This window comes from Mangifera indica, chromosome 12, assembly GCF_011075055.1.
Source record: "Mangifera indica cultivar Alphonso chromosome 12, CATAS_Mindica_2.1, whole genome shotgun sequence".
Lineage (NCBI taxonomy): Eukaryota > Viridiplantae > Streptophyta > Magnoliopsida > Sapindales > Anacardiaceae > Mangifera > Mangifera indica.
Genome location: NC_058148.1, coordinates 1,750,244 through 1,764,080, shown reverse-complemented (window position 1 = coordinate 1,764,080; position 13,837 = coordinate 1,750,244). Strand labels below are relative to the sequence as shown.

The 13,837-nt window shown below is 34.3% G+C and overlaps 2 protein-coding genes and 1 long non-coding RNA gene across 5 annotated transcripts; 2 read left to right on the top strand and 1 right to left on the bottom strand.

The window, feature by feature from the left end:
• Positions 1–1,097: 1,097 nt before the first annotated feature.
• On the top strand, positions 1,098–7,719 carry LOC123193145 (ATP phosphoribosyltransferase 2, chloroplastic-like). 2 transcript variants are annotated; one of them, XM_044605940.1, is made up of 11 exons: positions 1,098–1,564; positions 2,857–2,916; positions 3,029–3,142; positions 4,787–4,852; positions 4,941–5,048; positions 5,138–5,221; positions 5,649–5,750; positions 5,905–6,018; positions 6,097–6,177; positions 6,929–7,048; positions 7,412–7,719. In XM_044605940.1, exons 1-11 carry the CDS (start codon positions 1,286–1,288, stop codon positions 7,505–7,507), a joined length of 1,224 nt encoding a protein of 407 aa, XP_044461875.1. In that variant the 5' UTR covers positions 1,098–1,285; the 3' UTR covers positions 7,508–7,719. The 2 variants fall into 2 exon arrangements, with proteins under 2 accessions (XP_044461875.1, XP_044461876.1); XM_044605941.1 differs by lacking the exon at positions 5,138–5,221.
• LOC123193143 (pentatricopeptide repeat-containing protein At5g65570) lies at positions 7,609–10,481 on the bottom strand. The gene has a single exon (XM_044605939.1). The coding sequence runs from the start codon at positions 10,399–10,401 to the stop codon at positions 8,311–8,313; it is 2,091 nt and encodes a 696-aa protein (XP_044461874.1). The 5' UTR covers positions 10,402–10,481; the 3' UTR covers positions 7,609–8,310.
• A 583-nt stretch (positions 10,482–11,064) lies between these two features.
• On the top strand, positions 11,065–13,541 carry LOC123192641. Of its 2 annotated transcripts, XR_006496910.1 has the most exons (5): positions 11,065–12,049; positions 12,160–12,310; positions 12,408–12,744; positions 12,849–12,919; positions 13,046–13,541. It is a non-coding gene; the product is annotated as an uncharacterized LOC123192641 (long non-coding RNA). The 2 variants fall into 2 exon arrangements; XR_006496909.1 differs by having other exon boundaries at positions 12,849–13,541.
• The last annotated feature ends 296 nt before the right edge of the window (positions 13,542–13,837 follow it).

Here is a 13,837-nt window from a genome sequence, read left to right as displayed (position 1 = left end):
AATTAATTTATTTGTACTATATTATAACATTTTTCATGATATAACCACTGTATTCTTTCCTTACAAATAAGCAATTATTAATAAAGTATTCGAGATAATATGCTTGATTTTAATAATTGAAAATTGGTTTATAAAACATAATTTTAAAAAATTATTTTTTTAAATTCCCAATCGACCTGACACCATAGAGCCTGACCTGACCTTATATATATAGGGCTAGACTATGGGCTTTATACTTTCCACGGTTTGGCCCACTCTAGCCTAACCTATTTCCACCTCAAGTTGTCACACACTGATAAGAGGTTTCCACATGCTATCACACACCAAAACATGGTCCCATATGCCTTCACAGGTTGAGATAGTGTCAATACAAATTAGAACAATGTCACACGCATTAAAAGTGAGCCTCACGTGTTGTCATATGCCTCCACGAGCCACCACGTACTAATGGATGATTATTGATCATCAATGGAGACAATGATCTTCGTTGATTCTAGAAGAATTGAAGAAGATGCTTGTCTTTGTTGATTCATCTGAAATTGACGAAGACGCATCTTTGTCACCTCTTCTTCCGTCAGAGAGTAAAGATCTGTTGGCTGAAAAAAGATAATAGATTGAAGTGTTGTCGTCGGTTAACGAAGATGGTAACCAGAGAACGTCTAAAAAGTAACCCTTAGGTTTTAAGGAGGAATGTTACTTTTGAAAATTAAAAAACTTTAGGCAGAAACGAAGTTGTTAGTTTTTAAAAACTAAAGGAAAAATATAATGAATTTTATATTTTTTAAATATTATTAATAAAATAATGATTTTATCTTTGCATCTTTTAATTGAAGTTAACTAATGGATAAGACTTTTGACTTTTCAAATCTCTTGGGTGTAACTTTAAGAACGTACTTAATCTTGGAGGAGGATAATAGTCCTTTGGCCTGCATATAATATCAAATTACCACTAAAAAAAAAAAAAAGAGGCCAAAAGACTTATTCTGAGCTAAAAAAATATATTTTTCTTATTTTTATTTATTAATTTTAAAAAATTCAAATATTTATTAATTTATTGATTTTTTCAATTATTAGATGAAACTCGAAATACACTTATCTTGGGTGGAAATAAATAATTCGGCCAGGAGAAGAATCTGAACCCAGAGAAGCATATGCCTCAAACTCCATTTAACCATATTCATTCACCTTCTTCGGCGGCGTTTTCCCTCTTCACAGTCGCACTCCAAAACCGACGCCGTTTCACCTCCTCTCTGTCTCTCACATTCACAAACATCTCATTTTTATCATGTCTGTGATGTCCGCCACGTCTCTTCTGCAATCCCGTTTCCAGCACTGCCCCTCGCCGTCTCTCTCCGTCCTCTGTCCTTCTTCGTCCTTTCACATCTCCGTCTCTCCACCGCAACAACCAAGGCTTGCCGATACGACAATCACCTGCTGCGTTTCGCAGTCTCAACTTTCGGTTGTGAATGGCAAGATCGACAGTCCAGTCTATGAGCGCAACGAAATTCGACTTGGCTTGCCAAGCAAAGGCCGCATGGCCGCCGACACTCTCGATCTCCTCAAGGTGCTTGCCATATTTGCTTCAACTTATAGCATGAATTTCTTGTTCAAAATGTGCTAAACTTGTGAGGAGATAGTTTCCTTAAATAAGATTTAGTTAGAATTATGAGGAAAATGAATGCGAATTCATGTGTTTTTAGTTATTGACAATCTGAAGGATAATTAAATTGTCCATAATCAGTTAGAATTTAAGGAAATGACTGTGTTTTAGTTACTGAGAAATTGATGGGTAACGAAATAGAATGCGGAGGAAAATGAAATGGATACCGTGAGTAGTTTATATGTAACGACTTTGAGTTCATTTCTGTGCTTTTGTAGTTTGCTTGGCCTTTTAAACATATCTGAATATTGCAAAAGAAAAGGTGAGAAATAATGAATATGCAAAAGAAAGTGTAATTAGTTTCAATAAAACTATATTATATATGTTAACAAGGAACACTAATTTCTGTCGTAACAATGATGTATCATTATATGATTGAAAACTTTTGAATAAGGTATGAAGTAACATTCAATTATATGGTGACATATCTTTTTTAGTTCACATATTAGTACTTGTCGATTTTACATAGTCTTTACTTAATTAGCATGAGTGCTTATTGTGTTAAGAGTAATATTTCATATATAAACTGTTGGGAGTTAACGAGTACAAGTGAACTGATATAATTTTATGTGATTAGATAATCTAATTGTTTACTTTATCACTCATTTAAAATCACTTAATTATATAATAATATGTCAGTTTGTATATACCTATTAATTCCCAATTATTTGTACATGAAGTATTATTATTAATTTGAAGTGTTTTATAGTAAATTTTTTTTTTTAACCAGAAACTACTTTTAACAGCCCTATGAAAAATAAAAATAAATTGTATAAAAGTGTTTCTGAAACAAGTGGTTTTTACTCAAAATGCACTTATTAAACCAATATTTCAAGTGCTCCTGTAGCTGTTCTCTTTGGAGTAAAAATGAGTAAATGCTTATGAAGTGAATCTCTAGAAAGCACTTTTTAAGGCCTAGCAGATATATCTCCAAAAAATCTCTTTGAATGCTAATTTCATTTAAAACTGTAAAATAGAATTAGAATTCTTTAAAATTGAAAAGTCTAAAAACTACAATGCTGCTTCTCTAATGCTGTGTTGTTAGCTTACAAGTTGGAGGAAAATGAAATAATTACGTAATTTAGTAGATATGGAAAGGTTTAGAATAAAAGTTTTCTTTGTTAGTTCAGTGAATTTACTAATTCCTATTTGAATTGGCTATTTTGATGGGTTTTGATAAATTATTTCTTTTGAAGGACTGTCAACTATCAGTCAGACAGGTCAATCCTCGACAATACATTGCTCAAATCCCTCAGGTTTTTCTTTCTTATTCTCTCTTCAAATATGCATTTATCATTCTCTTCTGATTATTTTATATATGTAAATATTAGCTATATATAATCTAATTTTTGCATTTCTATTCTTTAGCTCTCAAATTTGGAAGTTTGGTTTCAACGGCCAAAAGACATTGTACGGAAGTTGTTATCAGGAGATTTAGATCTTGGTATTGTAGGCTTGGATACAGTCAGTGAATATGGACAGGTAAGCATTATGGCATCAGGTGCTGATATGCTTTCTCTAACTCAGTTTCTGTTGGAGTTGTGTTGATGCAGCTGATATAATTCCAGCTTGCATGGCATGTGTGGTCATATGCATGTGGGCATGCATCTAAAACTGTGTGTTGTATAGGAAATGACTGATCATTTATCAAAGTTATCAGCTTATTCAAAGGAAAAATATGAAGTGATGTGTTTTTCCAAAAGGGTTCATTAAACTGAAACAATTTTCCGGAAACAAAGATTTTGTACATGCTTTTGGGGAATTTATATTATTGGTCCATTTTCCTCCATCGAAGTGCATTTTCAAATATATATATATAAGGAGTTTCCCACCACACCTCACCTTAAGAAATTTAATGGCATTGTTAATTATTATATCATTGAAGTAGCCGTTGTAGGAATGTTGAGACTCGAGACCTGATTGATTTTGTGATGAAAAAGAACCGTGATGGCAAGATGACCTAGTCTTGGCTTTTATATTGTCAGAACCTTCTTGTCATGCCAACTTATCCTAGAGTGAGTGAGACAATATGTTCTGGTATTCAGTAGTACTGATTCTGCCTAAACTTGATGTTTTGGGTGGTGCAAAACATTGAGGGAAAAAAACCTATAAATTAATTCTAAATGAATGCAGAAGTTCTGTTTTAATCTTGATTCTATTCAGGTTTGCACCAGCTCATTCAACTTTGTGAATATTACAAGAAATCTGTGATTAACTTTGAACTCTGACATGAATCCTAGGATTTTAATGTAGAAGTATATTGATGTAATGACAAACCATTTTGCATAGTGTTTCTGTTATGCATTGCAAAGGTTGCATGGGTCATGACTACTTGTGCATGTGGTTCTCACAGAATGGACAATCTAGATCTGTGTATTTCAGAAATTATTGTTAGTTCCTTTCCGAGGTATATCTTTCCATTTATCTACTTATATCAGTTGTAAGTCCTAGGGTGGTCATTGTACAAATGACGTGTAAGCTGAACCTGCTGAATGCTAGATTTTGTTTTTGAGCTTTAGTAGAAACTGTCCTTCTGCAGTTAACCCTTTCCTGTGAAGACAATAATACTATTTTCACACTGAATGAGAATTGGAGAAATCACATCTTCCTAGTTGGCAATGAAGGTTGTTGAAGCAATTCACATTGTGCATGTTGTTGTGCATCCAGGCATAGCATAGAATATTGTGACTAAATAGAAGCACTTATGAAATACACATGTATGGGCACACAAGATTCCGTGTAAGTATTGGGGTCCTTGTAAGGTTCTATTTCACATTTGAGATCTTGGAGGGGTGTATGATCTGAATGCTCCAGTACGCTGCTGCTGTACCAAACTGTTGGTGTATAAGGATGGGTTTTGAGCACCAACAAACATTTTAAACTTGTGCATCTATCACATAAGTAAATTATTTACTGTTTTTTTAATTGTAATTTGTCATATTGTGTGATGCTGTTGGGCCTGATCCATAGAATTGGTACTTATATGATTTTATACCTATAGGTAGCAATGCAGCCTTGCAGATTGTTATGTCGTTTGGAAAATAAAGTCCTCCTTTTGTTGTCTAGAACGATTATGGAGGATATGCTTTAGTCATATAAGTTTGTGTTTGCATTACTTTTTGCCAGGGAAGTGAAGATCTTATCATTGTTCACAATGCTCTTGAGTACGGGGATTGTCGTTTATCCCTTGCTGTAAGTAATATTTGTTTTATATCAATATAGCTACCTGCAGGTTGATTTTTCTCAGTTGTTTCTCTTAACACACTTTTTATTCTTTCAGATCCCCAAATATGGGATTTTTGAAAATGTGAATTCACTGCAAGAGCTAGCTCAAATGCCACAATGGACTGCTGAGAAACCTCTACGAGTTGCTACTGGCTTCACTTATGTATGATATATGTTTCATTTCATTAATAATTGTGTTACTAATATTGAAAAGATTCATTCTGATGTGATTTTTATCGTGTATCTTTGCAGCTGGGTCCCAAGTTTATGAAAGAAAATGGATTAAAGCATGTGGTTTTTTCTACTGCTGATGGAGCCTTAGAGGCTGCTCCAGCGGTGAGAATCATTACTACACTATTTAGTGACTTATATATAAGCTTTTTAGAATTTAAAGCTAGTTAGTTTATTTTCCTTTTATATAGCCTTCTGAGAGGGGAACATTAGATTTATGTGAGACTTTATAAGATTGATGCAGCATATCCATTTGATTGGTATCTTGTTTCTGTAATCCTCTTGTTTGTTGGGGTAAGTCAAGTGAATACATAATTTAATGTTCTCTATTTATTATCATCATTTTGGCAAAACATAATCACAAAACTGTAGTAAATAGCCTCTTAAGGTGCATTATTTCTGTCTCCATGTTGTTTGCTTAATTGTTACTTATCTTTGCATATTGGATAATGATATATCTGTCTGATAATTACTAATCATGCCATTGGCGTACATAATGCATAAAAACCACTTCTTTTTTGTGTTAATTTAGATGGGGATTGCTGATGCTATTTTGGACCTTGTGAGTAGTGGGACAACTCTAAGAGAGAACAACTTGAAAGAAATTGATGGTGGAGTTGTGTTGGAAAGCCAGGTAAGCTTTCTTAGTTCATTGTTGACCTTGCCAAGCATGAGATGCGATGATCTTGGAGTCTTGTGAGTGCTATTGGAAAGGTCTTCAGGCATCAAGTTTTATGTTCTGCCTTCACTTAAACTCTTGCCTTATCTCAAATTTCAATGCTGTATAGGCTGTTCTTGTAGCAAGCAGGAAGTCATTGATCCAGAGAAAAGGGGTACTGGACACCACCCATGAGATTCTTGAAAGATTTGAGGCCCATTTGAGGGCACTGGGCCAGTTCACGGTATGTGTTTATTGTCTGTTATGATGTATTTGATTCTGCTTTCCATTTCTCTTCTTTCATCTATTTGTTTCATGGTAGGTTGTTGCAAACATGAGGGGAAGTAGCGCAGAGGAAGTAGCTGAGCGGATATTGAGCCAAACTTCATTATCTGGGTTGCAGGTGAAGTTTCAAATGAAATTTAAAACTAGCTCTTAAGAAAGGAAATTTAAGATATAGCTAAAAAGGTATGGTATTGCTTAATTAATATTTATAAATGTTGGAATAGCATGATCTTTTACTTGATTATAGGGTGTGATCTTTTCCTTGATTTTGGAGTGTGATTTTATCCTTGATTATAAGGTGACGGAAACTAAGATTTTCTTTTTAATTATAGCTTAATTATAGGGTAGATTAATGGTGATTATGTAATTTCTATGTATTATTGCTATAATCTCAAACGTAGTGATTTTTTATAGTTTAGAGGTTTAACCTTCCAATTTTATGTGTATAAATCATTGTGTAATCATTGTATGAAGAATATAGCTTGATCATATTATTTCTTCCAATTATTCTTTCTTCAATAAAAGATCTTTTATGGGGTTAATTTTTAAAACTTAATCTGAATGCAATGTTAGCTACTTGAACTCATATCCAACAAAATGAGGTATTTGCAGATAGGATCATGTCTCAACTTGAAATTGGTATCTCCAACCTTTAATATAAAAGTCTAAGTATGACTATGACAGGATGAACCAATTTTCACATCTGGAAAAACTGACTAATCTCTTGAGTTTGTCCTAGCCCAATGGCTTCACCTACTGTTTATGATATGAATTCCATGGAAACACTGCTCAAAGAATGTCAAAATAATGGTACCAAATTAGTGCCATTGGCAGTTGGTTTTCTTAATCTAAAACTCTTGTATGTGCAGGGACCCACTGTCAGTCCTGTTTTTCGTAAACGCGATGGGAAGGTAACAGCTGATTATTATGCGATCGTCATTTGTGTACCCAAGAAATCACTATACAAGTCTGTACAGCAACTAAGAGCGGTAAGCCATAGTTCTATTGTACACTGTTACAGATGTACGCATAACAATTGTATGAACCATAACATTTTGTCTTATCAAGTATTGAAGATATCATTAGATACCTAAATACACCATAAAAATTGCTTTTGGTTTATAGTTAAGGTTTGTATTTGCATTGCTATAATACACAGTTGAATTAGCATATCAATAGGCAGCAAATAGACATGCCTGGTATTTCTTTAGGCAACCATTTCTGTACACAACCAACTTAATTGTTTCCTCGATCTGCCTTTTCTGTGCTGTAATGACTGTTTCTAAATAATGCTACTTCTTCCTGCCCTATCTGCTTGAAGAATTTGATTTCTTATACATTGTTTGGTGTAGATTGGAGGTAGTGGGGTTCTAATCTCGCCATTGACCTACATATTTGATGAAGAGACTCCAAGATGGCGGGAGCTTCTCTCAGAACTTGGGCTTTAATCTGCGTTTTACTGTCCATGCTGGAGTGATCCTTAAGAGAATCCTGACAAAAACTGTGAAATTTGGATGTACAATTTGACAATTTTGTATTGTTGTCTTTGTTTGTTTGAATATTTAGACAGCTTTTGTACTCTATTTGATCTTTCACTGTAACGAGAATGACGGTATAGAAAAACATTTCTAGATTGTATACCATAATTGGGTTATTGTTTTGCTTTGTGTCAGGAGAATCAAGCCAAATGAACAAAATAAATTCGGGATCAAATTCAAATTCAGAATCCAACAATTTCTTCTTACATTTGGTCCGAATTTTATGATCAGTTACAGTGATAGAATGCTCTACAGATCCTACAGTTACAGTAATTCAAATTCTGCAAATGTTTATTGTCAATCAATCATTGGATTGTATTGGAGCTTGTTGTAAAAGGGATCAATCGATCCAACATGAAAACCAAAAGTATGCCAAGAGGGTTAACTTTTGACATAAATGGGTAAATCTAGCTTGGATCAAATTTACGACTTGGTTTGAATGAATCAATTTCAGGTTGGAGCTCCATTTCAATTCATGATCAATTTGTTTCTTCAACCAATGATACTGCATCCCACATTGGTGGTCCTCCGATGATATTGTTCACTAGTTGAAATGAGTTTGAATTGGACAATTTGAATTCAATCTGAGCTCAAGCTGGCCCAATGCTCGAATCAAATTGAATCCATCTCTAAGTAAATCTTTAAAGATGAAAAATGAATGGCTCACTCTGCATTTTTCTTGTCAAGACAGATGAGTAGACATGTCCTGTACATCACCAATAATCTCCACAGGAACACAATCCATCTTTAAAATGATGAAATCTCTTTGCATCCCTGGAAATTATTTCTCTTTTAACAACTTTAGATACAAGCTTAATCCAATTGTGGCAATCCCCACAAACTCTGAGGTTTTTAAAAATCCTGATACTAGAAGTTTGATTGCTAGTCTTCCATACTGCAAAAGCTATGGCTAATTTCTCACTATGGTAATACAAAGACCTCTCTTTTCTCACCTCATCCAAGTCTTGTAACACAAATCTAGTATCTGGAACATAACCAAGGATTTTAACCTTCTGAATTAGATCATCTAGAGTTTCAAATATCTCTTGCAATCTTGGGTGGGAACAATTCCCGGCCATGAAGGTATGGACCTCACGATCAACATCAACCCAAGTCATTGCTGGATCCTTTTTCAATTTCATCTCCCTCATTGCGGTTTTAATCTCTATCACCTGGTTCCATTTTCCTGTTGAAGCAAAAAGATTTGACAACAAAACATGAGTTCCTTCATCCCCTGCCGCAAGCTCAAGCACTTTATTCTTAATTCTCTCCACAATTTTAACTTCTCCATGAATCCTACATGCACTGAGCAACGTTCTCCATAAAACCACATCTGGATTCTCAACCTGATTTATTAATATTTCAGCCTCCTCAAGTCTTCCTGCACGTCCAAGCAAATTGACCATACAAGCATAGTGATCTCTTGTTAGTTCAATATCGTGACAGCTCTTCATAGAAGCAAATATCTGGCAACCTTCGTCAACAAATCCTGCATTGTTACATGCTAAGAGAACACTTAAAAATGTAATTTCATTTGGGTGCAGTCTCAGATCTTTCATCCTAGTGAACAGTTCAAGTGCCTCAGCTCCAAATCCATTCTGGGCATAACTATATATCATGGAGTTAACAGAGACAACATCAACTTCAGTTAAGTCATCAAAAACCAATTTTGCCATTTCTGTATTTCCACATTTCCCATACAGATCAATCAATGCTGCTCCAGAATATTTATCTTTGTCCAATCCGTATTTTGTGACTATGGCATGGATTTGTTTGCCTTCTTCAAGCATTGCAAGACTGGCGCATGCCCTAAGTACACTAGATAAAGTAAAAGAATTTGGATTTATTGCGTTACAGATCATCTGCCTGAACTTTGTCAGAGCGACCTCTTCTCTACCATTTTGCACAAGACCAGCAATTAGTGACGTCCATGTCACCCGATTTGGGTTTACAAACTGCTTGAAAACTTTCAAAGAATCATCAATTAATCCACACTTTGAATACATCGTAAGGAGTGAAGTTTGTGAAGCAACAGCAGATTCAAAACCAGATTTGATAATAAGTCCATGAATCAGCCTACCATTACCTAAATCCTCTGAATTTCCACAGGCAATCAAAATGCTTGCAAAAGTATATTCATTAGCCTTAACCCCTTCATTGATCATACTCACAAAAACCGCTAAAGCCTCCCAAGCTGCACGCTGTTGAGAGTAACCAACAATCAAAGCAGTAAACAAAACAACATCTTTCTCTACAACTTGATCTGCCACCAACTTAGCATCCCGCATTTGACCAAACTTTGAATACATATCAACCAAAGCACTACCAACAAACACATTTGACGCCTCTACACCCAAAACCACTGACAACCCATGAGCTCTCTGTCCCTCGCGCAGACAACCCAGCTCTGAAAATGCCTTAAAAATGCTCGAAAATGTGTACTCATTAGGAAATAATCCCTCAAAAATCATCATTCTATACAAACCAATAGCTTCCTTAATATTCTTTCCACTAATATACCTAGCTATCATGGAATTCCAAGTAACAATATGTCGTTCAGGCATTTCATCGAACAATTTACGACCATCCGAAATGCTACCGCATTTTAAGTAAGCATCTACCAATTTATCTCTTAAAGTGAGTGTAAAACCGGATTTTGTGATGTGGGTCTGAATTTTTTTGAGGTCTAAAATGGATTGGGTGTCTATGCATTGTTGAATAAGTGACAAGGGTTTTGTTGTGAGGTAGTTAAGTTTCAAAAGTTGGGAAAAGCCAACGGCTCTTTTGTGAAAAGTTAATTGCATGTCAATTGGCAAGGTATCAAATTGTTGTTAAGAGGAAATAGTGGAAGAGTGCTTGTTTGATTTTAGCCTACTTAACTAGAAATTTGATTGAAGAGCAAGTCAGGAAAAAAATAAAAAAACCCCTAATTGAGAAGGATGTGTATTAAAATTGGATTTGATCTAAATTAAATTAAGTTTGAATAAAATTTAATTTGAAATCGATTTAAATTTAAAATATTTAGTTTGAATAAATATAGTTTTAGCTTAAAATTGAATCAAGTCAATTCGATTCAATTGAGTTACTAAAATTTGTTAATATTTTTATATTTTTTGAAAACTTTTAATCTTTTGTGATGACTTTTCATTTTATTTGATAAATTTTCTCTTTTTTTAATATTTTCTTTAACAATTTTTCTTCCTTTTTATAGTTAATAACTACCTTTTTTTTGTTTCAACAACTTCTCCAATGAACTCAACTCCATTTGAGCGAATCAAACTTTATCTTAATTTGGATGTTTTAGATTCAAACTGAGTTCTACCTGATTCTCCTTCAGATTCGATTTGGCTTGACTCGACCATCATTATGGGTATATTTAACCCTCAAGATAAATTTTTCATCATGCGAGGGCCAGGCCCAGATAAAAGCCCAATAAGAGATGTTAGCTTACTTGCCAACCCAGTCCACTTAAACTGTGAAACAATCCATTGTCCCGGTATCTCACAGCCTTAAACCCTAACTATGCCCTCTGTTCTTCTTTCCCTTTCTTCTTCTGCTGCCTTCTTTTCAAATTTTAGTCGCAGAAGCACAATGAAAGAAGGTGAAAAGACCTCTGTTGGAGCAGACTCACTAAAGAAGAAAGAGAAGCTGAGGAAAACTAAATTGAATAAAAAAAGACAAAGAAGACAGGGATGCCATAACGAAGAAGAAGTGTCGAACAAGAAGGCCGCGAAGAAAGTTCAAAACGAAGAAGAAAAAGAACCTCAAAAGAAGAAACAAGCACAACAAGAATCATAAATTGGTTCCGATTCTGAGTCTGGCTGCGAGTCTGATTATCCTGTACATTTCTACTGTATAATGTCTTTCATTTGTTTATTTTGCAATTCTAAGTTTGTTTATTCACCTGTCATTGATACTGGAGAAACACAAAACTTCTGAAGGGATTGCTGTGTGTTAGAACTCGTATTTTGGTGACCCGCAGGAGAATGATACAACCCTCCTCTTGAGTACATTCCAACACAAGAAAAAATTAACTCCTATCAGTTGATGTATGATGAAGACAGTGGTGAATCCAGACATAAAACTTAGAGGGGTCAATGTTGTAATAACATATATATTTTAAGAGTAGTGATGTGCACAATTTTTGTACACAATTTTGTGTATAAACAACAATATTTCATTATATGATTAGATAGTAAAAAATTAAAGATAAAACAATACTCAGTCACATAATGATACATCATTATTTGTGCACAAAGTTGTACCAAACGGTAATATACAATGTAGCTGAAAGCGTTTATTTATTTTTATTTGATTCTAGCTTGCTAAAATGAATTTGATCTGCATAGATTCACATCATTTAGAAGCATTCCTGCGAATGAGAATGCTGTTAAGGACTCCTTTAAACATTGTATGGCCCTGTACTTGTGATCAAGAGTTCGGAAGAAGTGGGTAAGTTGTAGTTACTTTATGTTCCTAAATATTATTAACTTTAATAGCTTTGTTGCAAGATCTTCAAATTAATCCTTTCTAGTTTCATATATTTGAAATCTGTGTTTCAGATCAATATTGATCCTGAATCTTTAAAGCCCAAGCTGCCAAGTCGAAAGGATCTGAAGCCTTATCCTTCGACTTGCTACCTTGAGTATAAAGGTCATAAGGGTGCAGTTTTGTCAATTTCTAGTGATGCTTCAGGGCAGTTGATTGCTTCAGGTGTGCATGTTCATCTGAAATACTTACTTTATTTTAGAATCAATAAGCTAAAGTTGTTGAAGAATGTGGATCTTATATTTTCTTATAATTTGCAAAGGCTTTACTAATGGGACTGCGTATATTTGGGAGATTGAGTCTGGTAAATGTCTCAGTCTGGGAGATTGGTGAAACTGTGCAGTATGTGGAATCCTGTGCCTGAGTTTCCTCTATTGGCTGTTCTGCGTACAGCTAATTTCCTGCTCTTTTAGTCTGTTAACCTTTCTCTTTAGTCATTTGCCATCTGAATCATATTACTCATGGATGTAAATCGACTACAATAACTTTTAGGGGACAAGATGTACTAATTTTATACACTGGATTTGGGAATGAAGAAAACCAAAGAAAAAGCAAGGAACTTCTACATGTTCAGAGTCCTACAGCACCAGACGACTCTGGTTAGTGTGTAGTAGTTATCCTTCTGAGTACACTTTCTTTCCTTTCCAATATGAAATTCTATGGAAGGATATTGTCTTATTTTGCTCTGTTTTTGTGTGCACAGACAACATGTCATCCATTGTGAGTTGGCATCAAGATGACAAACATGATGGAATTAGGTTGAAGCATTTTAAGGTATCTTTTGGCCATGTTGTTCATTGATCTCTTTATAGTAGAATATTTTTGGTAGTTTTAGACTCAAGCCCAGTTGTATGTTTATTTTCTTAAGTACTTAGCTGCTTGCGTTCATGGGTTTTGCAGATTGTGACTTTACTCAAATATTCATGCTATGCTCGAGGGGCTTGTTTTAAACCATAAAGAGCTTTTTGAAGTTTAAAAACATGGTTTGGAAAATCATGATTTTCAAATCTGGGAGATTGTTCAACATAAACTTCTTCCATGATAAATCCATTTAAAAAAACACTTTTGACATCCATTTGATATAAAATAAAATTTTTAGAACATGCAAACGCCAAAAGCATCGTAATGGATTCTAAACTAGCTATCGGTGCAAAAGTTTTTTCAAAATCTATTCTCTCTTCTTGGTTGTAGCCTTGAGCCACTAATCTAACTTTATTTTTAACAACCACTCCGGACTCATCCATTTTGTTTCTAAAAACCTATTTTATGTTAATAACAGATTGTTGATCCAAATGTGGGACTAATTTCCAAACATTATTTCTTTCGAATTGATTTAGTTCCTCTTGCATGACTAAAATCCAAAACTCCTCATTTAATGCATCATGAAATGTTTTTGGTTCAAATTGTGAAAGAAATGCAAAATTATTACAAAGATTAAAGGATGATCTAGTTTTAACACTTTGATTTTTCTCACCGATAATTAATTCTTTAGAATGAGCATTTGCATACCTCTAAGCCTTAGGAAGATCTTTATCTTTATCTTTTTCATGTTTTGGCTCTTGTTTTGTTTCATTCTTAACATCATTTGGTGAATTATGAATTTCCGTTTGGTCTCCATTCTTAACTTGATTATCATCAATATTAACTTGCATACTAATTGAAGGATTAGAATCATAAAAAATGACATGCATG